Genomic DNA, 25,979 nt, shown 5'->3' with positions numbered 1-25,979 from the left:
AAACTGAGTCGGTGACAGATCGAGTGACAGAAGCAGACGACTTTCAACACTCAGCAGCGCCATGTGTTGGCGCTTTAACGGCTCGATAAAGAACCAGCGCGTGACGGATCACGGATGCGAGCGTTCGATACGTCGGGCTTTGCGATTGACCGATTTTTGAAGGTAATTAATCATTTTTCTGTTGTTATTTTTGCAATCATACCCCCAAGAGATTCGCCGATTAAACCTGCATCCGTAAAATAACGGTACACTTTCATAAATTGGAAACATTGCCATATATGAAACACGAATATTGACTTCCTCTGGTAACTAGCACCCGACAGCGCGGCAACGCCTTTTGGTTATTCATCCTACGAATACGCCCTTAATCTTGATGTTTTATTGTGAGATCGAAGTAATTTCCAAGTCTGTACTAATTGGTGTTAAATGCGTAATAATGATTTCAACAAATTTGATGCATTAACTATTTTCAAACAACAATGTCATATTGTTACAACTAAACCTCATTACAATGTTTCATTTTTCCGTCAAGATTAAAGTCGATTAGATACCCGTATCAACAATGTATTATTTGTAAACTTTCTAATAGATGACCATTATTTAACAGTATGTCGTAATATCGTAGTTGTGGTTTGATTGTTTTTACATATATTCATAGTTAAATATTACACAATTGACAGCGATAAAATTGGTAAAATTTCCATTTACATCTCAGGGGAGAGGACAGGAAAATTTTCAGTGTCCTAATTAATCAACATTAAGAAAATTCCCATATTTTACATAAATGTAAAGTCTTTATTTATTAGTAGAAAAATTATCAAACACAACAACAATAATGAGTGTTGAGTGCATGCGAGAAACGTAAACACTTGTTCACCTTACTCCCATGGTTCCCATGCTGACAATAGGATTTCCATATCTTTCAGATCTCTATTATAGTAATGGAGGCGTAGTTCATATAGCTTATAAAGTATTGAGTTTTTTCCTCCAGATAATGGGAAATTCTGTTCTACATGCGCGTAATCAATCAACAATTACATATTATTAAATGTGCAAATTTCATCATTTACATTCTGATATTAATATTTCAGATATAAATTCCACATACAAAAATGTCTAAAAAACCAGGCGCCACACAGGCCCTTCATAAGGTCATAATGGTGGGTAGCGGAGGTGTTGGAAAGTCCGCCCTGACTCTACAGTTCATGTACGACGAGGTATGTGGGTGATTTCTTCAGCCCCTTATCAGGCTATCATTCAAACTTTAATTAGATTTGAAGAAGTACAAGGTTCAGTTGATTTCAGTCATTTGGAACGAATGTATAACACTGTGTAATGTAAATAGGTTACTATTCAACTTAACAATCGAAAGAAACTGTTTTGTATCGATTTTTATAATGCCAAACATGAATACGTTAGCGGGAACTTTATCTGAAATGACATTTTTGAGAGTGTTGGTCAGCATAGAGTAACAAACACTTCGTTACAGTCCTTTTCTGAATAACATGATAGCAGTACCAATCACGATAAGAAAACTTTCCATCCAGCAATGAACCCCAGCTTTCTGACGGCTGGGAAATAGTTTGGAATATTTTAAAGTAACAATCAAATAGCTGTGGATATTGTTTACTTGATCTTTTAGGGTATAAATTTTGTTTTCACTTTCACTTTCCCATAATTTTGTGTTAAGAAAGGCCAAAAAAGGGTTGATAAATTTCTTTTAGACCTTATGATCCAATTTCCTCAAAATCATTGTGTGATTGTCAGTTGCTAATAACGAAGTTGAAACATAATCTATTTCTGTTATCGACTGCAAGTAATCAATAGTTTCACAGCACAAATGATCCTATCTTGTTGCACAATATAATTGTGGAACTCTTTATTTTGCATTTTTAGTCATTCATATCTACAACCATGTGTCATTTTAGTTTGTTGAAGATTACGAGCCAACAAAGGCTGACTCGTACAGGAAGACTGTTGTATTGGATGCGGAGGAAGTACAAATAGATATTTTAGACACAGCAGGTCAAGAAGATTATGCAGCTATTAGAGATAATTATTTCCGCAGTGGTGAAGGCTTTCTTTGCGTATTTTCTATAACAGAAGATGATAGTTTTCAGGCCACTCAGGAGTTTAGGTAAGAGTAAAAATATTAATATAACTCCATAGTTGTGTTATTCAATATCAAGGAAAGGAAAATTTTCATCATATTTCTAAACAGTTAGAGTATAAATATATGGTTGATCGTAAGCTCGAAGGCAGCTGTCTCCGCGCTGTTACTTGCCTCTTGACCCTTGTTTCTACATTTATGCCTTTCGAAATATTATTAGGGTATCTAATATCGTATGAAGACTCACTCTTGCTATCTCTATTATTATTCTGTTACTGCATGCAGCAGTGTCTTATCAAGTTGGAATAGAAAAAAAATTTGGTGTCAGATTACAACTGATTGATATTCAATGAACAATTTCCTCAACAGGGAACAAATTCTGAGAGTAAAAAATGACGATCACATTCCCTTTCTGCTGGTGGGAAACAAAAGCGATCTTCAAGAAAAACGAAAAGTCAATCTAGCCGAGGCACAAGCTAGATCGCAACAGTGGGGTGTTCCCTATGTTGAGACTAGTGCAAAAACAAGAGAAAACGTTGACAAGGTATGCTATAAACTTTTCCTGGTCAAGATATTGAGCTCTCGTAGCAAAATGTATGCTTAACCAACATACTTTATTCTTTTGGTCAGTTCTGTCAAGTAACTGGCAAAAATAATTTTTTTTTTTTTTGTTTTAAACATATAAAAAGTGTAAACACAATTGCTGCAGATACTGCTTTCAGTGCCCTGTTTATAGAACTAAGGCTTAAATTTGTATATGTTCACATTTTGCTGCGCACTCTTATTGTCAGCCAAGCAAATTTGTTTATATAAAATTTGCATGAATTTTGTGGCTTAATCATCTGCACTAAATAGATATGGACACGTTTGGTGGCATTTATATCAATGTAACCTGAATGTGTTCTACACGAGTTGCAAACTTGAGAACTCTAGTATTCAAGTTTTCAGAAAGTTTTTTATTTGTGTTTTCATACAAAAGTCACAAACCAAATATCTACATCAATGAAACACTTCAGCAAAGTTATTGTTTAAATTGTATGACTGCATCTGCTTCATGCTTACAAGTCTTGAGACAGAGTATCTCTTGCGCATTTTCAGGTATTTTTCGACCTAATGCGCGAGATAAGGTCTCGCAAGATCGAAGATAAATCTGCAAGTAATGGCCGTGGAAAGGATCGTGCCAAGAGAAAGAAAAAGATGTGCATTATTCTATAGGTTGGCAATCTCCTCTCGCACTTTTATTCTCCTCATATGGTATTTTCATACTATAAACAGTGCATCAGTCTTCCCCTCTGCATAAACTTACCTACTCACAACTAAAATCTATTAGTACATGTATCGCAATCCAACTACAGCATACATGCTTATTTATTTTGGAAACGTTTTTTGAAACTTTCAAAAATTTACTATATAATATGATATAAAAATTCAACATAATATTTCTGTAATGGTTCATACGCATAAAAATTTTGATGTTACCTTGTTGCGATGCTATATTGCTTACTTCCGTTTTTTTATTGAATTCAGCTCAACGTATCTTTCCATGTACTGATGCAAATGTAATAGTCTATTATTTAATGTCTGTAGCTGATTTGTAAATTTCTTTTACCTTTGTTAAATTTTTATTCAGTTTTGCTTAAAATTTATGTTCAAAAAGTACAGCTTTTGTAAATAGAATGCTTCTTAATGTTAGAAAGTTGAATTTAATAGCTGCTTAACTTTGATCCAAAGTGATAATATTATTTATTTACATCTGTCAAACTTTAATTCAAGCAACATAATTCTTAAATTTACCAACTTATCTGCCAGACAGAAATATCACCTGACTTTCAAATAATTCTTACCATTTAAATTACTTAAAACTTGTCTACACAATAACATTTTTGTTTGGTAGTTTATAAAATTGAAAGAATGATAATTCCAGGTATTCTTTGACCTAATGCGAGCAATAGCTGCACGCAAGGCTCAAGAAAATCAGGGGGAGGGGGGTGAACGGAAGAAGAAACCAAGTTGCTGCATATTACTTTAACGTATTCAAAAATGATCATAATTTGAAATCATTGCTGCGTATCTCTTAGCGAGGTATAATAATATAAATAGCTCCTTTGTTCCATGGCATGAAGATATTTCACATTTCTTCAAAAAGGGATAATAATCATTTGGCCCTGACATCTGCTTATACCATTTCAAATGAATATTTGATGCAATTCGTGCAGCTGTAATTTTTACACTCATTAGTGGCTGTAATGTTTTCAACAATACATGATAAATGCCCAGTCGTAACAAACTAATTTAAATGTACACCTATATGTATATGCACAAGAAATGTGCAATGCTTGTGCCCTCTATTCTGATGAATTTGGTACAAAGTAATTTGCAATTATAGGAACCTCACACTATTTCCACTGCTCATATTTGAACATGCAAATATTTTTGCATCATTTTTGTACATGTGTAATACCTACTCGTCATTTGATTCCATTGCATCGTCATTATACTCGACTGGCAAGTTGCAAATTATGTCATTTGTATATCTAATGCAAGCATGCTTGTATATTATATAATTACCGTAATTTAATTTTAATTTTTCATATCGTTACAAAAAAAAATAAATTCAATAAAATTGATTTCCGTTCAAAGCTGACAAAATTTTTAATGGTGAATATAAACGTGTAGCAATAAGTATTGTGAATTTGTAGACGTACTTCAAAAATAGTTTTCCGTTTATTTTCGGAAAGAAAATGCATTTTCAATTAATTATTTGAACGCAAGTATAACGGAAATCTTGTAATCAATAAACTGAACACAACATTAAAAGTATTATATTTTCCCAGTGACATAAGGTGTATAAATTTTTTTTACGTTAAATGCAATACATAAATAGCGTTGAAAATTATTTTCATACTTTTGTACTTTTCCAACCGGTAAATGTGCCTTTTCTTCAATATTCTAAATTAGTTGAATTGAATATCAGACTGTCTCTATAAAAACGTCAAGTTTTCTGATTAATAATATTAGCTCCCTGGTTTCATAGTATGTGAACAATCTTATTTACTGTTAAATCGAGTTTTAGAGAACTAACTGGTCTAAAATTAACGATCTTTCCTAGTATAAGTTCTTGTACCTATAACACAATAACAGTGATTCAAAATTGTTGCTACACTTGGTAAATATAAATTTTGATTTCTTTTGTGCAATTAATTTTTTCTTACTGAAAATTCTAATAATGCGACAACTCATTTGTGTAAGTTTCAGCGTATTCGAATTCAATTACTGTACAGATACTGTTGATACGTATGTAACAAAATTTTCAGATTTAAAAGTTATCAATTGGACATTGTACGATTGTTTTTTGTAATACTTAATACTTTATATCACACCTCAGTTTGCAATTTACTCACTCGATAAACGTCGTGAAAAATTGTAATATAATTTATAATTCTGTACCTTTAATATGAATACACGATTGAAAGAATCCTGTCATGTACATACTTTCAAAGCATATTACAATCATTGCAAGTCCTTCATCCATGATTTATCCACTATGTATTTTGAATTTCTTCAGAAATGACAAATCACAACATAACAGATCAAATAAGAAGTTTCGTATGACTTTTATACATAAAAATATGAAGTAAGTACGGACATTATGTTTTGTACTTCATCTTCTCTTACTGCTTGGTTTTGCTACTAGCCTATTTGCTTTACATATTTACAGTAGTTGAAACTATGACAAAAGTATGTACATTATTCATATAAAACACAATAATTGCATATAAGGAAACAATCCTAATTTTATATTTGTAATGCATGTGTTGGGTCCTCGAGACCTTAGATTCTTTTCCCACACTCTTTTAGTCACCTTATACCCTGCATCCTCTTCTTATCATCACCTCACTGTCTCACTTTGCATACCGCATCAGCTGAATGCCCCCTCTACTCCTGCACTGCAACTAGCCCAGTCCTTTACATCCTTCACCCCATATACACACTCTCAAGTCATCATTCATTCGGATATCTTAAAAACCTCTCTTCCATTTTTTCTCCCTCACGTCTTCTTATTGCACTCTCAATATCTTTGACAATAAATCAATTATACACTCAAACATTCAACTCCTCAATGTAACTTCTTCTCATTTCCTCTAATTCTTCGTACGTGCGCCTAGTCGACGGGTTATGAACTCATAATAGGCCATAATAACATCGCAGCTAGGTGTCGATGTGGTTATCGATAACTGCTCATTGTGATCACTATCATCCACCCCATGACACATGAATAACTTTGGTCGGTCATTGACGAATTATTAGTAAACTTTAAAATTTAGCGATTTGAAAATCATGATTCTATTGACATTTCAATACACTCAGCACAACACTATATGTTACTGGTAGTATAAGATACATGGAAAGATTTTGTGAAAATTTTCAAAAAACACTTCATTTCTAGGTACATCATTTCTCCATGCAGTCTCTTTTTCCATTGATAATAACCAAAAACGTGGGGTTAACCATAGTCAAATATAAAGACCTATTCATTTGTACATTTTGTCCAATTTTTACTGTTAATATTGTTAATGATTTATAAAAATACTTGTCACGACTAACTGTGTCTATTCGACAAGTTGAAACATTGCATAATTGTGTAACGACCTCTGAAATATAATCAATTCTTAATGGGTTGAGTAGAAAAAAAAAAAGAGCTGTGTGGTCTGTTGATACGTACTTAAAACTTACTCTTGGCACGAGGAAAGCGCAGGATATTGTATGTGTCTTCACTAGCAGCAGGGTTCTTACTTCGAATTACAAGTATTAATTTACCAAACCATTACCTTGAGTGTGGTGAAATAAGTCTTAAATTTCAGGATAAAAAGTAAAAAGATGAGCATGTTTGATGCATTTGGATCATAAATAACTGTGTAAATGTCGAATACTCGTTGTCAGTGACTAGAAGGTATCACTTTGATACAACATAACATTGTGCGATTCAAAGATAATTATGAGCGTGGTCGGAGTTACTATGCTGTACTTGCCTCATAATAATTATCTTACTTATCGAAAAAGTTTTAGATACGTTAAATACTACTTTCAGTAAGTAATTGCATCCCTAAATTAGGTACTGTAATACCTTCACTGGTAGCCAATGGGGAGCCGAAGTTTGGCAGTTAAGTAAACTCGCAAATGTGGCCACAGCCTGTTGGACATTGACGATTACTCTCGAACCATTCGTTCATATGAATTACATGTCCCCCGTGAGCACAACCTTGACACCATGCATACACACCCCGCACAACCTGAAAGGCCTTATTTGAATCATTTGGAACATTTGTTGCAGTTAAAACACTGCTTAATGTGAAGCAGCTAGGTTATGACTGATAAAAATACAATACAAGTTACACTCACTTGATGACAAATCGAACAGAGAGCATGTCTTGAAGTATGACATCGATCACATAACCACGCTGACCTCTGAAGAGGCTTGGTACACGTTGTGCAGCATGCATGTATTGTTGTTGATTGCTGATTTAATTGAGACACAGACGGCATCCAGGCTAGCTGTATAATCTATGGATCAATATTGTTCAGTGTTTGTTCAACCACCTCATTGGCTCTCAAAATATTTTAATAACTTTTAACTTACCTGAGTAGCAATTTCCCATAATTTAAATCTACCTAGCATGTCGATATATTCGAGTAACCAATGCTCTTGAGTTGCTGCCTCGATGTTCAAACTTTTTCTTCGTTCTCCAAGAGCAATTAATATCGACGCTGATGTCTGAACATCCAAAATTGCTGCATGATGTCTCAACGCTTCTTCAATTAGCTGTGTTGGATCCCAAAATGATGGCTTGGGAACGGCAGTCACTATCAATTCACAAGGTTGATCCTCTACTGTGACTGATCCAGAATCATTGTCATTCATATCTGGAGAATGATTGGGAAATTGTTCGGGAGGTGGGGATCTATCCTGTATTTCGTGTCGCAAAGGAAATGCTTCTTTAGGTAATGTCCAATCATTTTCATGATTCATGAGATTGTGTATATAACCAGATGTGTAGTCCATTGTTATTGGTTCGAGTTCACCATCTCCAAAGAAGAAATCACCTTTTGGTTGACATTTGTGTCCAGCCAGATATCGCCTGTGACTTTAAAAACAATTTGAATTGATAAGTTACACATTCTCAATAAAAGATTGCACACATATTAATTTAATACTGAAAAGTTACACTTGCAAAGTACCTGGGAAGTATGGGGCCAATAAAATTTTGATTCTCAGTCATTTCATCAGTCTCAGTCTCATCGTCGCCACCACTAATCACACCAGGCGCTTCACCTTGCAGTGATTTGACATCATTTTCATGACCTGAATAGTGGTATTATTATTATTAAGCTAAAAGCATAAGTAGGTTGAAAAAGCTCAACAAGTTATTCCATGCATTAAGTTCTACATACATGTTTAAGAGATTTGCAGTATTTTACTTAATATGGTAATCACAGCAATGTTGGTCATACCTATATTTGTCTGATCAACTGTTGATCCAATGCCAATTTGTGCAAGGTTCAGAGTGTTGACAGTATCATCTTTCGAAACATTTGGCGACGATTTCAACATATTTCCAAGTGGATTTGCATACAGTGTTTTCGTTATACTCCATACTGTACTTATCTATAACAATTTTTTCTTTACGATCTATAGAATGGCGTTCAAATAATGTTTACTGCTTACTTGTAATGTTTTAACCCGTTTGTACCTAAGTATGAATGGTGGAAGGACATATTTTCTTATTTATACGCACATCATTTCTGCCTGCAGTAATCGCAACTGCTGCATTATGATCACAAATATCATTAAGTCTACCGCTGAGTAAGTATCCTTCAGCACATTCCCTAAACCACTTAGGTTCTCGTGGAGCAGTTTCCGTGAATCTGTGCATCATACTAGAGGCCATACAGAAGGTGTCATTACTCGCTGGAGATTTCCTATGAACAATGAAATAATGTAGTAAAATTATTAAAAATGCCGTCTAATTGCGGCAATTAGCACAAGCATGAGAAATACCTCATGATGCTAGTTAACTGTTTAACAGTAGTTGGTGCGTTCACACTGATTTTGCAAGCATATGCCACATCACCCTTGCAGTTGAGTGCAATACCTTGAGGATTTGCTTTGCTTGCCGGCCTAGTTGCATCTTTAAACACGTGATGATATAATGTACAATCCTAGGAAACAAAACTTGTGAATTTTCGGTCTGGAACATTTTATTCATTTTGGCACTGGAAATACGTACCCTGCTTGTTGATAAAAAGTACTGAGGATCTCCTCTCCAGGCAACACCAGTTGGAACATCTTTATGCTCGTTAAAACTAGCAAACGGTATATAAGGCCTTCTAATATCCCATACATTAATGCTGCAGTCTACGACCAAGGCGCAGCTTGCGATGTGATACTTTCTTTGAGGTCGCCATTTTATTCTACCCACAGATGCAATTGTATGGATTGTATATTCACATGTGGGTTTAGCTGATATGTCCCAAACCTGAAGTATACAAATTTTAATCTCTGTTCTTCTATATAAGTACTAATAAAATCCCTGTAGTATATTCCCATAACCATCTATACCTTAATTGTTTTATCACGTGAGGCAGTAGCTAGCCACGAGGCTTCAGGGTGCCAATCACAAGCAAAAATTGGCCCACTGTGTGCTGTGAAATGCTGGAAGCAGCGGTCGGGTTTCCTCAAGTCCCATTGCTGAACATGACCATTTTCCGAAACAGCTGCAAATGTGTATTGTTGATGCGGTGAAAACTGCACATCTCGCACAGATTCTGTGTTGCTATAAGAGTGAACAAACCAATGAATTTACAAGTAAATGAACAAGACACAGATTGACTCTTAACTTCACTGCAGTATAAACCTTTGCAAGAGCAATTTGGATAGTATTTCCATATGGCTCGCTATACCTGTAAAATGTTTTAGTAGCCTCCTTAATTCTGAGATCAAAACATTTCATAGTTCCGTCTTGAGAGCCTGATATTAACCACATAGGCTCAGTCATGTGAAAGCTCACTTTATTCACAGTTCTTTTATGATCTATAAACACGTGTTCCTGCTTTGACCGAGAAGGTCGATTCAGGTTCCATACCACCACAGCACCATTGGTGGCTGCGGTTGCCAATATGTGATCTAAAAAAGACATTTAATCATTCTTTTATTGCATGAATTATGAGGTGTATGCCAATCCAGGATTTTAATTAGAAAATAATACCGATAATTAAGGAAACAGAGGATTTTCCAAACCAAGTATTGCTGCATCACTAAAAATATTTCGTATATTATTTACCATCGATTAAATTCCAAGCAACATCATTGCATGAAAAATTCAGATTAAGATTCTTCCCAACTCTCAGATTGCAGACTTCTTCAAACTTGTCTTCAAGTAGAGCAAATATTTTGAAGACTATGGGAGAAAATCGATAATAAATCTTTAATAAACCAGTAAATTGTATTGAAAATTAATAAAACAGCTTAGTCGTATAGAAGGATTTGAAAAAGGTTGTCCTACCATTGCGTCCAGCGATCACAACTTGAGTATTATCCTTATTTAGGGCTAAGGCATTTGCCGGTCCCTCCTGCGTAACGAATACCGTTTTTGATGTCATGTTAACAACAGTGAGCTCCAAATTTTATCAACAATTGTCTCGATTTCTTCACGTGGTATCCCCTAATTCAGGTTGGACTATACAACTATTATCGAACGTCAGGGTAATACCGCATTCTGTGAATTACACATTTTACAAACACGTGGTACGCCTGCTAGAAGTAAGATCACGAATTGTTTGATTGATTGTTTTCATACAATGAAATACGCACATCATTCGTCATTGTGACACACAGTATTTATCCGACTATATAAACGTTATAACCATATAGAAGTGATTTATGAATTCTTTGTCCACGATCTTTATGATTTTACGACGAGCACATTCGCAGTAATTACAGTAGTGTCATTAAACTAAAAACGATTTTTGGCAACTATAGTGTAATGCATCCTCATTGGTACAATTGACGGGTGGTAAAATGTTTATTTATTATTATTGTTCTTCAGAGAGTGTTTTTTAAAAAAATGGCCGTGTCATCAACGCCCCGTGATCGTAGCATATATATATATATATATATATATATATATATTTCGAAGCCGTGATTACAGCATTTGTATAGTCGATCCTGGGTTTTCGTTCTTTGCGGTGTACACTTTTCAGCGATTCTTGACATAACGTGAAGTTAGTAATTCGCAAGTAAAAACGAAAAAATGGCAAAAGCGCAAGACCAGGAGCTGAAAAAAGCGTTTTCCGAACTACAACAGAAGATAATTGATACGACACAGAAATTAAAGCTCGCAGACGTACAAATTGATTCGTTAAAACGAACAAAGCAGCATGCCGAGCTCACGGTTAAGGAGGTAACCTCACTTCCACCAAACACGAAAACCTACGAGAGTGTGGGTCGAATGTTCTTGCTAGACGACATCGCGAGCGTAAAAGAAGGGCTTGAGAAACGGATGAAAACGGCCGACGAGAAGATCAAAACTCTAGAAAACAATAAAGCGTTCTTGGAGCGTAGCTTAAAGGATAACGCAAATAACGTTAGAGAAATGGTCCAGCAACGACAAAGCAACGAATCCTCTGGTTGATACAGCAGTTTCATATCTTTACTTGCTTTTACTCTTCTGTCGAAGTTGTACCCTTATTCAAGCAATATCGCATCTATCAGTTGTAACTCTAATTTAACATCATTATTATTTGTGTGCTTTCGATAAATGTAATCCATAAAATAAACCTATCATGTTTACATATTACCTTCATTTGTTTTACCTTACGTAGTTACTGGTTATTTAATAATGTAGGGACATTAGTTATTTGTCCTGGTGACAGTTACTGTTGTGCACATCCTTTGTAAGAATGAGTAAGTCAGCTCTATGGTGCAATAATTGCTTATCCTATTTAGCCGGACTTCATCTCTCAAATTATACAAATTTAAAATTTCCGAACTTCAATTAAAATCTTATTTTCCTAGTGACCACATGTGCGAATGATCATTAAAATGTTCTTATAATTAATAAGACATGGGGTATAATTGATTTCAGCAAATCATTTTACAATTATCATTAATTTATTCCAGCGACAGGAATGTTACATACAACAGACTGTCTTCCTTACGGCTAATTTTTTTTTTGTTTTTTCCTTTTTAAATTTAATCCACTTAGTTATCTTAAACTGATTCCGTGAACCTCAACATTTTTTCTTCATTTAAACTACACTTAAAAATCTACATGTGCCAAAACTTGGCGCTTCAACTGATTTATTGTATTTAAAAAAGAAATAATGTTATGAAACCTTTGTTTTTTCTTTCATTCTCCTTTTTTCCTCCTCAGAGTAAAAAAGATTGGAATTTTATAGATTGGCAATTTTTTAAAAATTTTCTCTAGTGTTAATCACTCTTCGTTTGTATGCAGTTATTCGTTAATTTCGTAATATTATATCACATATTATACTGGAATAACACAGGGAACAAGATTGGCCTTGCAATTGCTCACAATTATTTGTATTGCTGTTGAGTATTTCTAAATGGATACGAATTTGATGAAAATACAATAACAAAGCAATTAGTTAAAAATGATTAATTAACTCCAATCTGCAGATTTATTTCGAACTCCGAATGAAATAATCCAAATAAACCGAAAAAATCGAAGGTAAGATCTGAAATTTGTACATATATATAGATATATCTGACCAATTTAATATGTTCCAATTTAGAAAAAATGTAATAGTGACGAATTACAATAGCAGATGAAGCTTAAAACAAGGACTTGTCAAACGGAATCAAGAATTTCCACTACTTTTCTCAACGATGAACGTCCCCTGCGTTATAGTAATGTGCTAGACAACAAGAGTTCTCTCAAGCATAGCGTTTCATGCCTTTCATATTTTAATGTAACACCGCTGTACAGCATATTCATGCGATTTGAATCAACAAACCATTATCAAACGTAGATTTGCTTGCATCAATATATCTGTAAATTGTATTGTTGTATCTGAGGGAAGTCGTTTGTTATGACATTTCGCAATAAATAAGATAAAAATTTGGATTCCTTTGCATATAATGCAAAAACTACGATATTATTTGAAAATAAACCTATGAATTTGTTGAAATCATGCATATTGAAATACATTGGCATGTGTATAAGTCATCTGGTGGTTTTAAACGTGGTATTTCATAAGTCGGTACGTTCCACTGAATTGGGCATAATGATGGTGAATTGCAAATAAAGTGAACATATACTTCCACTTTTGAATTTGTATGCAACTTATGTATGGATTGTACCAATTATCTTACGTCATTAAAAACATGATCCATAGTTAATGTTTGACGTTAAATGTACATACAATAAATACAGGGGGTGTGAATTTATTATTAAGTATTAGGTTAAGTGCTTAGATCTTAACTTAGCTAATGAAAATTTAGCTAAAAGTTGTGATTTACGAAAAATATGATTACAACGCAAATGATTTAGTCGGGAATTTTGTCCACATCTTATAAGATGTATTGGATTGAGCCACCATCAATTGGGCTAAGTGTTCAAGCTGAAAAACAGTAAACTTATTCAATAAAAGAACTGACTTGGGAGCCGCAAATCTGTTTAAAAAAATCTAGTACATATGAGTTACAAGCAAAATAGTACAACATTAGTTTATACCTGTAAAACCTTGAGGCGGTTGTCCAGGAACCGAATACTGTGGCCTAAAGTTTCCGAAATTTGCTGCACCTGCAAATGTAGCAGGTAGTTGCCCACCTGAAAAGCCGGCAGGGAACTGTTGAGCTAAAAGAGCTGCTTGACCTGACTGGTTACTGTTTCCACCTGGTGCAGTTGCAGCAAGTCGACTCAAGATAGATCTTTCCGACATTTGGAGCCGCTGTGCAACCGGAGGAATTCTTGCCAATGTTGCCGGCAAACGGCTCACGTCAGATTTCATGTCTGACAAAAGTTCTTCGAGCTGGTTTAATACCTATAACGAAATAACGAGTGTTAATGTCGCAGAAAAACAATTAATTATGGTATATATTAGAATGAAGAATCGTACAATATTCTAAACAATAAAGTACCTTGTGTAGAACAGCGTTGGCTGGCTTGTTGCCAGCCAGACTCTCCTTGCTTAAATGTTGGTGCGATTCAGCAAGACATTCAACCTCAGCAAAGCGTGCATTGAGACTCATTGCAGGATGGTTGGGATCTTGTGTCAAATTCAAGTAAGCCGCTCTTCTGAGCTGCTCTTCTATCACAAGAGCTTGTTCTAACAGCTTAAAACGCCGTGCTAAAAATTTATTCTTTATTTCCAAGAAATTGCCCTTACCAACATCCATCTTGAATGGTTCATTGATAATAGCAAACCTAGATAATAACGAATTAAAGTTTAATACTCAAATTTCGCTGACATTTGAAAAACCTTGAAATAAAAAGAAAAAACGTTTAGAGCTTTAAATATACCTGATATCATTCTGAATATCTTGCCAGCGGCCATAACCGTGGGTTACAATACCAGCAAGTAACCAGTAATCGTGTCGACGATGCCAGATTTCGTATTCACGTCCTGGAACTGCAGCTTTTTCTTCATTCAACCACAAAGTATGCAATTCGGTAAAGCCACCATCAGCAATATTAAACATGAATTTGCGCTTTGGTTTTGTTGTTTCCGAATCCGAATCCTTCGTTTCTTTCTCTTTACTATCCTTGTCCTGCAGAGAAAGCATAAATTGGAAGTCAGCTTGAGAATTTCGGAACGAAGGTTTGATACACACCAAAGTTTTGGTAGAACATACCTCTTTTTTGTCTGCCTCTTCGTCATCATCTTTGACAATTACCACATCTTCTTCAGATTCAGGTTTCGGTTTGACTTCAGAATATTCAGACTTTTCGTCAAGTTTGGGTGCCGGTTTTTCCTCTAATCTAACTTCTGCCTTTTCTTTAGCTTTGTCGGATTTTTCGACTTCTCCGTCCTCTGTTTTAACCTCCTCTTTCTCTTTATCCTTTTCTTTATCTTTGTTGAGCTCATCATCTTCCTTAATCTCTTTTGGCTCTTCTTTTATTTCCTGCGCATCCGTGGTCTGCAGACACAGAAAAGAACTTTGTTGTATCTTCGATGTTAATAATTTTACATGCGCAATTTTCATATGCAAGCCGCGGAAGGTGACATGGACACAATTTCCTTACCTCTTTATCTTTATCCTTGGTATCCTCCTTCGGATCTTTAGACTCAAGCGCATCCGTAGTAGGTTTAACAACAGGATCAATAGAAGTATTCACGGGTGTTGGTGTAGCAGCAGGACTGGGGCTGGGGGCATTCGATGTAGCAGGCGTCGCGCTAGTACTACTCGTACCAGTGGCTCCGCTATCTCCAGCTCCTTCTGCTTTTACAGGTTCAACAGGCTCAACAGGCTTACGAATCATCTCTGGCATTGAATAATAACCATTGATGTGCTCAAATTCCTGAACCTATGGTAACAATAGTAGTTGTATAATCATTCGTAATGACGTTGTTATGTCAACTATTGGAAAGTAAATTATCGATGACAGCTTATCTATGGTTGCTCAAAGCGATACATATAGTGTCTCGATCAACTATTCAAAAAAGACCAACCTTTTTTCGGATTAGTGACATAACACCGATCCTAGTTAAAACATGTTGTCGGCTGAGTCCTTCCCTTGGAACTCCATCCGCAAAAGTTTCTGCATTGTCAGCACCAGGTTCGCACAGATGTCGCATAAATAATGAGACGTATGCTTTGAAGTTCTTCTCGGATTTGCCCCGCAGGTCTCGCACCAACCTACAGATAAATGCAGTGCCGACTACAATTCTAGCTCTCGATTTATTAATTTGTCAAGAATGTAATAGGTTATATCACTGTTATTTATGTACATAAGTCATTATAAAGTAAAGTTTTAGTCGTGCAACTAACCACTGCGAGTTGAAGGCATCCTGTGGTGGCATCCCATACCTCATAATTGCATTCAGGAATGCTTTACGTTGTCTGGCATTGAAACCAAGAACCTAAAATAAACAAAAGTTTCACCCCCTTAAAATAATTTCATGTGAACTTAAACTTCTGAAATCACCAGATACATCAATCATACAATAAAACTAAACTATAAATTTTCAAACTCAATCTCAAGTAGATGACAGATTATCTAGCAAAACAAACCTCAATGTTCCCATTTACTCGTGCCAAAAGCGGTGGCAAAGGTCGATCTTTCTCGTCGCGTCTCTCCAAGCGGCGCCTACTTCTACGTGACAAAAGATCTCCATCACCTTTTTCATCGAAATCATCATCCTCCTTGTCATCATCACTAGGAGCACTAAAGTCGCTATTATAATCTGATAAATTCTCCTGCCATGGTTGGTCATCTCTTGTACCTTGATCACCAGTAACTCCACCGTCATTGTAATTTACTTGTTTTCTAACTCGCTTGCCTAGGGTGGAATGATGTAAGGACATTAATGAAAATCTTGAAAATCCGTGGCCGCGATCAGAAATACGAATATATTATCCGAACATTATACCTTTGCCAAGTGTCCTTGCAATGTCTTCTTGCTGTTGCTCATAGTGGTGTCTTAGTAGTTTGATCCAATAAGCTGGATCAGTGTTCTCAGCTTCTTGTTTGATAATTTCAGTGTCAGCCTCTTCCTCGATTTCACCTTCCTTGGTTACATATGACGCAACCTTGAAAGAGCTCAAATACTCGTTTGCCCAGTTCTCTTTCTGCTCAATTCCTTCTTTACTCCTATCCAACAACTCAGCGACAGCTTTGTCATCATAGTGAATAGCCTCATCTTCCTTACCTTCTTCTTCTTTGAACAACTCCTCCGTACCTAAATATAAACGAAGGATGACCATCAAGCTCTAAGAAGTATCTTAGACTTTTCACTTTACATTGCACAAAATAAGTAAAACGACATATCAATCTTACTTACCAAACCGCAGAATATCATCCAATTCTTGTTTACTAAAATTGGCACCCTTGCCGCCCATGCCAGGTCGCACAACCAAATGAGTGAGCATCATTTTACGTTTAGCTACTTGTGTAACTCTTTCTTCAACAGAATTACGGGTCACAAATCTGTATATCATCACTTTATTCGCCTGACCAATTCTATGGGCTCTGCTGAATGCTTGAATATCGTTATGCGGATTCCAATCTGAATCGTAGATTATCACAGTATCAGCTGTGGCTAAATTTATACCAAGACCACCAGCTCGTGTGGATAACAGAAATACAAATTGTTGTGCCCCTAGAGAAACGAAAATACGATAACATTGAACAATTGTTATAATGCTCGGAAATAACGTAAATCTTAATTGAAAACAGTGATAACTAAAGTAATGTATGCAAAAACCTAAATAAATTACCCGGCGCGTTGAACCTGTCAATGGCTTCTTGTCTCTGAGTTCCTGTAATGTTTCCATCAATCCTTTCATATTTGTAGCCTTCTCCCTCTAAATAGTCTTCAAGAATATCTAACATTTTTGTCATCTGAGAGAAAATCAGTACTCTGTGTCCACCATCTCTCAATCTTTTAAGCATTTTACTTAGCAAAACAAGTTTTCCAGCAGCTTTGATCAAGGCTGATGATTCATAATTGCCATTTGGACCAGTCGGAGCCTCTTGAGATGCGGCAGGAAATAGGTAAGGATGATTACAGCACTTTTTCAGATCCATCATGATATTTAACAAAGAAACTTGTTGTCCTCCGCCCTTAGGATTCAACGCTTCGAAATTTCGTGTTAAGATATATTTGTAATACTTCTTTTGCATTGGTGACAATTCAACACGGACAATGAACTCCGATTTGCTTGGCATATTCTGAAAAAGTCATTTCATTGAAGGTATAATATTACAAGATTATGCAGACTCATACATAATTATTTTTTAATTTGCTAGCCATGTAAAGATGAACTGACCTTAAGGACATCAGCTTTCAATCTTCGAAGCATGTGCGGGCCAAGCATCTCATGTAATCTCTTGACCTGTTCCTCTTTAGATATGTCCGCAAATTCATTTTGAAAGGCAGCTAAGTCATTGAATTTATCTCGGCATAAGAAGTTTAGTAAATGAAACAGTTCTTCCAAATTATTTTGTAATGGGGTTCCAGTCAGTAGCAGTTTGTAGGCAATGTTGTAAGATGCTAGTAATCTGAAGAACTTCGATTGATTAGACTTTAATCTGTGAGCCTCGTCTACCACTAAGACTGCCCAATCGATGGATCCAAGACAAGCTGAATCAATGGAGATTAGTTCATAGCTGGTCAGTAAGACGTTGAACTTTATTTGTGAACTGCGAATTTTTGAAGCTCGGCCACCACGCACAGCTCCTTCTTCAAATGACAATTCGTTTTCACGTATGACAATTCGACTGTCCTTGTCACCTAAAATGAATTGTACATTTTTAATCAAGCAATTCATTATGAAAATTTTGGGACCATTCGAAACAATAATACTCACCAACATAAGTAACGCAATAAAAGTCTGGTGCCCATGTTTCAAATTCACGTTCCCAATTTATAATGGTGGACAATGGGACTGACACAAGAAACGGCCCCTTACAGTGCCCTTCTTTGTAAAGTGAATATAAAAATGTGATAGTTTGAATTGTTTTTCCCAGACCCATTTCATCAGCCAATATGGTGTCTATTCCTTGGCCCCAAGAATACCTCAACCAATTCAAACCCTAAAAAGATTGAAATGCATTTAATCAAATACCTCAATTCCCATACCTACCAAATAAGAGAGTAAAAAGTAAACAGTGAAATGATGACAATCTTGGTAGTCTGGAGATTCTTGAAGAAATGATCTAATTTTCTTTTTTGTCTACTAATTAGCTCCGGTGATTGAAGTCGTATAATACACACCTCTAATTGGTAAGGATGTAACTGCATTCCAGTTATATCCAAGTAATCGGGTTGTCTCTCGTATTTTTTTTTCAAGTCAGTTGTCGGCTTTTCTGGCGGAGGAGTATATCTTTTGGGTGTTCTCTCTTCATCATCAATTATCTCTCGAGTTTTAGACCTTTTGCCTTTGCCTGATTAGGGAGTAAAATAAATCAGGCATTAAAATAATGATTTGAAGCTAATGTCTCAGCTGGAAGTATTAATAATCTCACCTTTTTTGCCTTTGCGAGAACTACTTCCATCACAGCAATTCGCAGCCCTCAAATCAAGGTAATATTCAACAGCCTGCTTCAAACCTGGAATATCGGCATGCTCGTCTTCCCAAGTAGCTTGGTCATAGCCAAGATCTCGCCATTTTACTAGGTAAGTTGCTCTGCCATCTCGTTGCACTCTGTGGTTAATCACTCGATGAACTACTAGCCACTCTGGCCTTACACCATATCGATAGAATCGCTCCTCTAGGTTATATTCATCTCTGTTAGTAGCTCCGTCTTGTTGCTGCAACCGTTTTACACGAGAATCCCCTTCATCAAGTGGCTCTTCCAATTTTGGTGGTTCGTCCATGTCATATTTACGTGTATAATTTCTGTAAACGCATTGTAAGGATTAGGAAAATTTATAATAATGAATTCACATTTTATGGGTTGATCGATAGATCAGCACACTGCTTTGCTTTCAATACCTAAACATGAGTGGATGGAAAACGTCCAGTTGTAATTCTGTGATCCAGTCACAGTGCCAATGGGACATATCAGCCCATTTTACAAAGAACTCTCGCATTTTACGTTGTTTGGGAGCGGCTTTACTCGTGGAAGGTTCTTCTGAGGGTGTTTCAGGGCACTCTGACCATCTCCAAGTTAGGATTTTAGCCACTGTAATAAAGAATACAATATAGTTGACATTTTCTTTTTCTATTTCTTGATATCAGTGACCTCTGCCCGAAAAATTTTAACACATCCGATTGTAAAATACCTTTTCCGTGGACTGGTGGGCAGGAACATCTAGGACACTTCCAATCGCCATCTGGTATTTCTGAAAGGGGTGGATTCAGACAATGTGTATGGTATGCACTAGTGCAGCTGTCACAGCATAAGAGTTCACCACCATCCTTGCACACTCTGCAAAACTCCATGTGTTCGTCATCGTCATCAGCTGCACCTCCTTAGACATGAAATACTTAGATTAGACAGCGAAACAGATGAATTTTCAATATATGTAAATAGCCAGATGAAATGTGCAAGCTGGATAAAATAACAAAAGTTAATTTCAACAATATTTAGTTTCTAGGAACTACAGAGCCTTCCAAAGCAGCACGTTTCGAGATATTATCAAATACAAGGCATAAAAGTATGCCAAATGTCCATCTGAAAGATAGTTTTTCTGACTTACGTCCGATATTTTACAAGTTATCTTGCAGGTGCACATTACGTATACTTTTAGGTGACATATCTGATGACATATAGAAATGTGCTTCTTGAATTATAGCATTATGATTATAACTCCTTAATATTATATGATCGAAGAAAATCAAGTTTTCAATACGAGCAAATTATTACTAACTGGTGTAGCATTGTTATAAACTCACACCTAAAAACGGGAGGGGACGCGAGGGGTAGGGAATTAAAGGAGGTACCTGTAATACCTTCGCCTTCGCAGTGAGGGCAGCTCCACTTGCCCTCAGGAGTCTCTTCCAATTCTGGCTCGAGGCATACCAAATGATACGCTCTGGGACAGGTATCGCACAATATGATTTCACCACCTTGCTGACAGACCTCACAGTAATCTTGGTGGTCAGTCTGTTTGAAAGAAAACAATTCCAAGGTTATTACACTCGTAACTTCGTCGATAATAACCAATGCTCTGATAGTGGCATCAGAACAACGGTTACTGGTAATAGAAAATAATCTGAAATGTAGAGAGTATATAGAATAATAAGTATAAAGAGCAAAAAAAAGAATATAATACAGTTCACCAGGTAGTAAGTGAATTCATACAATTATATTCCATATTTCAGATGGTTTGCATCGTAAAATTTGGATTCGGGTTTTTGAAATGCTTATTTTTAGACATTGGAATTTTTAAATTTCTGCATTTATGATGACTTGGTTGATACAATAAACTAAATTGCACAATCAAAATAAATTTTTTTTATGCTAACGGATTACCATCGTACAATACTACTAAGGCAGAGTCAAGCAACAAAGCAAATGCGTTCGTTGATATTTCGCTGAACTTTGAAACCATTTCAAATGCAAACCTTTATAAGTTTTTTCTTCTCGCGTGGTCTACAGTTAATTACCAGGTGGCAATGTAACGATAATTTTGATATACTTCCGATATGCATCGACTTTTTTAATTAACATGTTCAACGTCACAGGAATCTGAACAATTCGACAAACAATCACAACGATCTGAATAGATATTTCGAAATGAAGGAATACAATGAAAACAAATTCTGAGAGTTACTATTACTATACAAAAGTAAAATATAGGATGCGTTGAATGAATTGAGCATGAATGACTGACATGATTTAGAACTGAATTTCGTCAAGTTTGGTAGTAGCGAATAACTCAGTGTCTGATGATGATGATGTTAAAGCACGATTGAAACTGCAATGAACGCATACGCCATCTGAAGCTTGACACTACCTGGAGACTTTCCTCGCCATCAGGAAATTTAGATGTGGTCTTCGTCTTTTTCTTCTTTTTAGTTTTGTTGCCGATCTTAGTTTTAGCTTTTCTTCTAATCGGTGGGTCTACTGGGACAGCCTCCGGACCACTCTCTTCGGGCCCCTTACTTCTGCCATCTGCTCCAGGAGGCTCTTCTGCATCAGCGAGCATCTGCTCAAACTCCATATCCGAATCTCTGTCCGACCCGATGCCACTACCTTCTGCCTCTTCATCCTGAAACCCACATTTGTTGCAACGTTTTCGTGCCAAGTGGAGGTGGCAAAAAATTATATATAAAATTATAACTGTAAGTATATGCCTCACCGAGCTGCCGCGCTTGCGTTTTCCTAACTTAATTTTGAGAGTAGGAACTTTGGAAGCCTTCTTTCCCTTTTTCGCGCGAGAACCCCTAGATTTTCTTCTCCGATCACTGTCATCATCTTCATCTTCATCATCATCAACATCTTGAATCAGTGTCCCACGATTAACTCTAGAGCTTCTGCTGTCATCGTCAATGTTACTAGGTGGAGCATCGGCGTCTGGTTGAGTGTTGGGATTCAATTCAGAAAAGTCTCGCCATTTTGCAGCTACTAACATCATCAGCTTAGACATAGGCACCTGAATGTAATTGACAATAATTAAAATGGCATCTAATGTCTCAAAATATCCCATTTTGAAAGTATTATGCATTTTGGGAAGTAATTGTGAGGCAGAAAGTACCTTGGGGTTTTCTTTGGCTAAGAGAGGCCGGACATGTTGTTGGAAAAGCTTATAAGTCGTAAGATTCTGAAAATCTGCTTCAGAATAATCTATCTGTACATCAGTGAGTCCAAATGTACTACAGACTTCTTCTATCGTTGGCATTCCAGTGTTGGGCTCTTGAGGTTGTACTGCCGATGTATTGTGTCCTGACGATTTTCGCGAAGATGATTTTCGACTCTTACGATTCCCAGCATAGTCACTGTCGTCTCCTGCAGCTTCTGTAGGTTCAGCTCCAGCAAAATCACTTTCCTGAAGCGGTATAAAAAAACTTGATAAGTGAGCTCTCTTGATGCTTCATGACCAGAACTGTTGATCTGGCATCATTTTTCATCATACTGAAATACTTACGTCGCCGGAGTCAGATTTTTTCTTCTTCTTCTTTTTTTTCCCTTTCTTATCTTCACTACGAGCTTTTCGCTTCTTTCCTTTTTTCTTTTTTCGTTCTTCTGGTTCGTAATCATCATCTTCCTCCTAAGCAAATGTAAGACGTGTAAAAGATAGTTACTTCAATCAGATCACAAAATTTTGACTATCAATTTGTAACAACATACTAGACATTTGGTCGAATATTTATCAATTTTGGAAATAAAACAAAATAGTCAATGCTTGTTAAATTATAATATTAATTGTAAAATTTAATTAGAATATATATTACCAGTCTCTGAGACTCTTCAGCATCAGATGAACCTTCGGCAACTGGTTGGCCAGTATTTGGTATAGCAACTCCAGCTTCGTCTGCTTCTTCCTCTCCTATAAGAAGAAAAAAAAGTCAATTGTCTAAATATACGGATAATTTATATATGTGCTATATTGCTGAATAATCTGAGATATTCATCAAAGCTTCAGTTGATATAGACCAATTAAACGAATTATATATATTTGTGATGAAATGAAACATGACACAGGTTCCTGTACAACAAGCTATCTATAGGCAGACTCATACATATAATCTCATCAAGGTTGCCACCTTAGTATGATATTGGGCCAGAGATAGATGCGGTGAGGGTGAAGAGAAGGGAGCATTATAGGCGCGGGGGGGGGGGGGGGGGGGGGGGGGCGAAAATCTGGAATTCATCGTTTCAACAGCCAATCTAATTAACTTGGGAGATTTTAATTTTTCCATGCTATAGCATAGAATTTATTGTTAAATATTGCGAATGACACTTGACATTTTAATGCCTCAAGAAATCAATAATAAGAACCGTTACATTGGTAATAAGAGCTGGACAAAAATAGCTTTTATACAGAGTAATCATACATATTGTATTTCGTTTCGAATAAAATATTGAATTTGAAAAAAAATTGACATTAATGGGAATACTGATCATTGCGAATAGAAGTAGAAATTACGATGAATCTTTGCATTATTTAGGTACATGTATGCATGATCGACGAATGGAATCGCGCGTACGTATTATATGCATACGGATATATATACATCTATATCGACTGCGTTGATCTTGTTTACATTGCCGGCAATTGATGCTTTCTAGGTAATATTTGCCAGTGAGAAATGATATATTGTAAAAATTTGACGTTGCTAGCAGTGTTTTGGGAAGTTTTATCATTGCAAGTGAAAACAACTGGCGACGGAAAAAAAAAATTGGCATTATCTACAGTTGCGAATGCTTTGTTACACACACTTGCGACCGCCATTTTGTATTAAGGGCAAATACTCCGGTAGATCTCTTAACCCCTACTTAAAATACCTAACATTCGTTTGCACAGCATTTCAGTTTATATACGAGTTGATGGCCATATTACTGGGCTTGATCTAATATTGAAGTAAAATGAACAAGAGACGCATGTAAATCAGATTCAATAGGTAGAATTTACTTCGCAAATCGAATACGTTGTAAAATGACGTGCACATTTGTTTCACGAGGAAAACTTACCCGATGCGAAATACTTGAAGAATTTTGTATACCTGTGCGACCTTTTCTCTATTATTTCTGTACAACAGACTAATTCCTCTTTATTACAATTACTCAGGTAGTTCAGGCATGAACGTATAAAAACTGCAGCCGACTTGTCGTGGGCCGAGTGATTACACGACGCGAATGTTCGCATAACACTGAATTCTAGGAACGTTTACGTACGAGTTAATAATAATATTACTGGGATTGATCTAATATTGATGTAAGATTAACATGAAACGCACATAAATCAAATTCAATTGGTGCAATGTACTTGGCAAATCGAACACATTGTAAAATGACGTGCAGATTTGTTTCACGAAGCAAACTTACCCGATAGGAAATATATGGAAAATTTTGTATATCTGAGCGAGCTTTTCGCAATTATGCCTTTACAATTAACTATTTCCTAATTCTTAATAACTTATTACAGTTACTCGGGTAGTTGAGGTATGTACGAAAGCTACAGCCAACCAACCCGTGGTCGGCTGTGTGGTTATACGACGCCGATATCCGTATAATACTGGATTCTAGGAACTCGCGTGTTTACAAAATTACATTCGAATTCTACTGTAACTCAATACCTCGGTATGGCAAATCCGATTGTCATTAAGTGCGATTAAAATAAGACCCACAAGTGTTAGCCTGTTGACACGCAATGAGAAAACATTTGGAAATATATTTACAATAACGTTAACCTGTACAAATTTACGAAGATCGGTAGATGATTCAACCGTGTGATAAATGTGAAAGCAATATTATTCACGCAATGCATAAATATAAGTACCATATTCATATTTCGATTTACATATATTTTGCAGTGCGAAATGTAAACTTTGTATCGAAACAGAACATCGATGATATCTGCAAAGGTTGGTAATCAGAGAAATATTTATCTGTCATATTGGGAGACAACTAAGAATTAATAGGTACGTTGATATTAACGTTGAAAATGCAAAAATAATCGAGCTATTATTGAAGAATTTGGACAATTGAAAATTTGGAAGGTTAGCTCGATACTTTTCGAATATAATTATTTTGGTAATAATGTAGGTGAATTTTGATACGAAAAATTGTACCCAGTCGTTATTTGTCCGGTAAAAACATGTGCGAGCTGATTTAGCTCTGAATAAAGTTAAAAATCACGTAAGACAAGTTGACATGGCAGCCATCATATGAAAAGCGCGCGTCCTGCGTGTCTGTGTATAACATTCCGGCAAACTTAACCATTATTCGACACTTACCGGCGAAGGTTTCGTCCACTTCCTCCTCTGAGGCCATTTTCGTATGTTAATTAACTATTTGAACACTGATCACTCACTGAGAGCGCGAATAATATGCAAAAATTCGCGAAAATGCGACATAAACGCGTAGATCCGTGCTCGGCGTGCGATCACTTCTCTTTCGGTGCTCGCCGCTTCGCCTCCAGTCTTGGCAACTTTACGGTTCATCCCCTCCACTTTTACTATTTTTACCCCCACCACTTTTAATTTTTCGGAAAGGAACCCCCCCCCCCGCCGCCG

The 25,979-nt window shown here is 36.2% G+C and overlaps 4 protein-coding genes across 15 annotated transcripts; 2 read left to right on the top strand and 2 right to left on the bottom strand.

The window, feature by feature from the left end:
* Positions 1–21: 21 nt before the first annotated feature.
* Positions 22–4,145, top strand: LOC124298217 (ras-related protein Ral-a). Of its 5 annotated transcripts, none has more exons than XM_046749931.1 (6): positions 24–162; positions 1,092–1,217; positions 1,929–2,137; positions 2,480–2,654; positions 3,209–3,325; positions 4,035–4,145. In XM_046749931.1, the coding sequence occupies exons 2-5, from the start codon at positions 1,113–1,115 to the stop codon at positions 3,323–3,325; spliced, it is 606 nt and encodes a 201-aa protein (XP_046605887.1). In that variant the 5' UTR covers positions 24–162; positions 1,092–1,112; the 3' UTR covers positions 4,035–4,145. The 5 variants fall into 5 exon arrangements, with proteins under 5 accessions (XP_046605891.1, XP_046605888.1, XP_046605887.1 ...); XM_046749933.1 differs by lacking the exon at positions 24–162 and adding an exon at positions 284–305; XM_046749934.1 differs by lacking the exon at positions 24–162 and adding an exon at positions 310–394.
* Positions 4,146–4,551: 406 nt separating this feature from the next.
* Positions 4,552–11,149, bottom strand: LOC124298216 (GATOR complex protein WDR24). The gene is made up of 12 exons (XM_046749930.1): positions 10,672–11,149; positions 10,450–10,566; positions 10,070–10,292; positions 9,729–9,942; positions 9,397–9,645; positions 9,168–9,328; positions 8,905–9,088; positions 8,621–8,774; positions 8,348–8,471; positions 7,749–8,253; positions 7,511–7,672; positions 4,552–7,401 (listed from the first exon to the last, which is right to left on the bottom strand). Exons 1-12 carry the CDS (start codon positions 10,766–10,768, stop codon positions 7,273–7,275), a joined length of 2,319 nt encoding a protein of 772 aa, XP_046605886.1. The 5' UTR covers positions 10,769–11,149; the 3' UTR covers positions 4,552–7,272.
* A 252-nt stretch (positions 11,150–11,401) lies between these two features.
* LOC124298222 (prefoldin subunit 1) lies at positions 11,402–11,964 on the top strand. Its single transcript, XM_046749940.1, has one exon. The coding sequence runs from the start codon at positions 11,419–11,421 to the stop codon at positions 11,797–11,799; it is 381 nt and encodes a 126-aa protein (XP_046605896.1). The 5' UTR covers positions 11,402–11,418; the 3' UTR covers positions 11,800–11,964.
* A 309-nt stretch (positions 11,965–12,273) lies between these two features.
* LOC124298211 (chromodomain-helicase-DNA-binding protein Mi-2 homolog) lies at positions 12,274–25,884 on the bottom strand. Of its 8 annotated transcripts, none has more exons than XM_046749905.1 (25): positions 25,701–25,884; positions 23,196–23,293; positions 22,889–23,011; positions 22,499–22,789; positions 22,103–22,396; positions 21,758–22,012; positions 20,742–20,904; positions 20,081–20,269; positions 19,791–19,980; positions 19,321–19,694; positions 19,070–19,239; positions 18,663–18,888; positions 18,123–18,586; positions 17,571–18,024; positions 17,135–17,452; positions 16,724–17,032; positions 16,365–16,633; positions 16,122–16,213; positions 15,803–15,992; positions 15,376–15,657; positions 14,985–15,269; positions 14,653–14,900; positions 14,271–14,556; positions 13,864–14,173; positions 12,274–13,750 (listed from the first exon to the last, which is right to left on the bottom strand). In XM_046749905.1, exons 1-25 carry the CDS (start codon positions 25,735–25,737, stop codon positions 13,746–13,748), a joined length of 5,922 nt encoding a protein of 1,973 aa, XP_046605861.1. In that variant the 5' UTR covers positions 25,738–25,884; the 3' UTR covers positions 12,274–13,745. The 8 variants fall into 8 exon arrangements, with proteins under 8 accessions (XP_046605861.1, XP_046605862.1, XP_046605864.1 ...); XM_046749906.1 differs by having other exon boundaries at positions 15,803–15,989; XM_046749908.1 differs by having other exon boundaries at positions 20,751–20,904.
* Between the last annotated feature and the right edge of the window lie 95 nt (positions 25,885–25,979).

The sequence above is a fragment of the Neodiprion virginianus genome, chromosome 2 (assembly GCF_021901495.1).
Source record: "Neodiprion virginianus isolate iyNeoVirg1 chromosome 2, iyNeoVirg1.1, whole genome shotgun sequence".
Taxonomy (NCBI): domain Eukaryota; kingdom Metazoa; phylum Arthropoda; class Insecta; order Hymenoptera; family Diprionidae; genus Neodiprion; species Neodiprion virginianus.
The sequence above is the reverse complement of the archived record's forward strand: the minus strand, read 5'-3'. Positions and strand labels throughout refer to the sequence as shown.

Bases quoted from the DNA above. Each gene is read 5' to 3' on its own strand.
- LOC124298217 (XM_046749932.1), top strand. From the start codon at position 1,113: ATGTCTAAAAAACCAGGCGCCACACAGGCCCTTCATAAGGTCATAATG. The intron at 1,218-1,928 runs GTATGTGGGTGA...GTGTCATTTTAG, and splicing joins TACAGTTCATGTACGACGAG to TTTGTTGAAGATTACGAGCC. The intron at 2,655-3,208 runs GTATGCTATAAA...GCGCATTTTCAG, and splicing joins CAAGAGAAAACGTTGACAAG to GTATTTTTCGACCTAATGCG.
- LOC124298222 (XM_046749940.1), top strand. From the start codon at position 11,419: ATGGCAAAAGCGCAAGACCAGGAGCTGAAAAAAGCGTTTTCCGAACTA.
- LOC124298216 (XM_046749930.1), bottom strand. From the start codon at position 10,768: ATGACATCAAAAACGGTATTCGTTACGCAGGAGGGACCGGCAAATGCC. The intron at 10,567-10,671 runs GTAGGACAACCT...TTTCTCCCATAG, and splicing joins TGTGATCGCTGGACGCAATG to TCTTCAAAATATTTGCTCTA. The intron at 8,472-8,620 runs GTATGACCAACA...ACCACTATTCAG, and splicing joins AGTTGATCAGACAAATATAG to GTCATGAAAATGATGTCAAA.
- LOC124298211 (XM_046749905.1), bottom strand. From the start codon at position 25,737: ATGGCCTCAGAGGAGGAAGTGGACGAAACCTTCGCCG. The intron at 19,981-20,080 runs GTATTTTACAAT...TCTTTATTACAG, and splicing joins CCCACCAGTCCACGGAAAAG to TGGCTAAAATCCTAACTTGG. The intron at 15,993-16,121 runs GTTAGTTGCACG...TGCATTTATCTG, and splicing joins GATGCCTTCAACTCGCAGTG to TAGGTTGGTGCGAGACCTGC.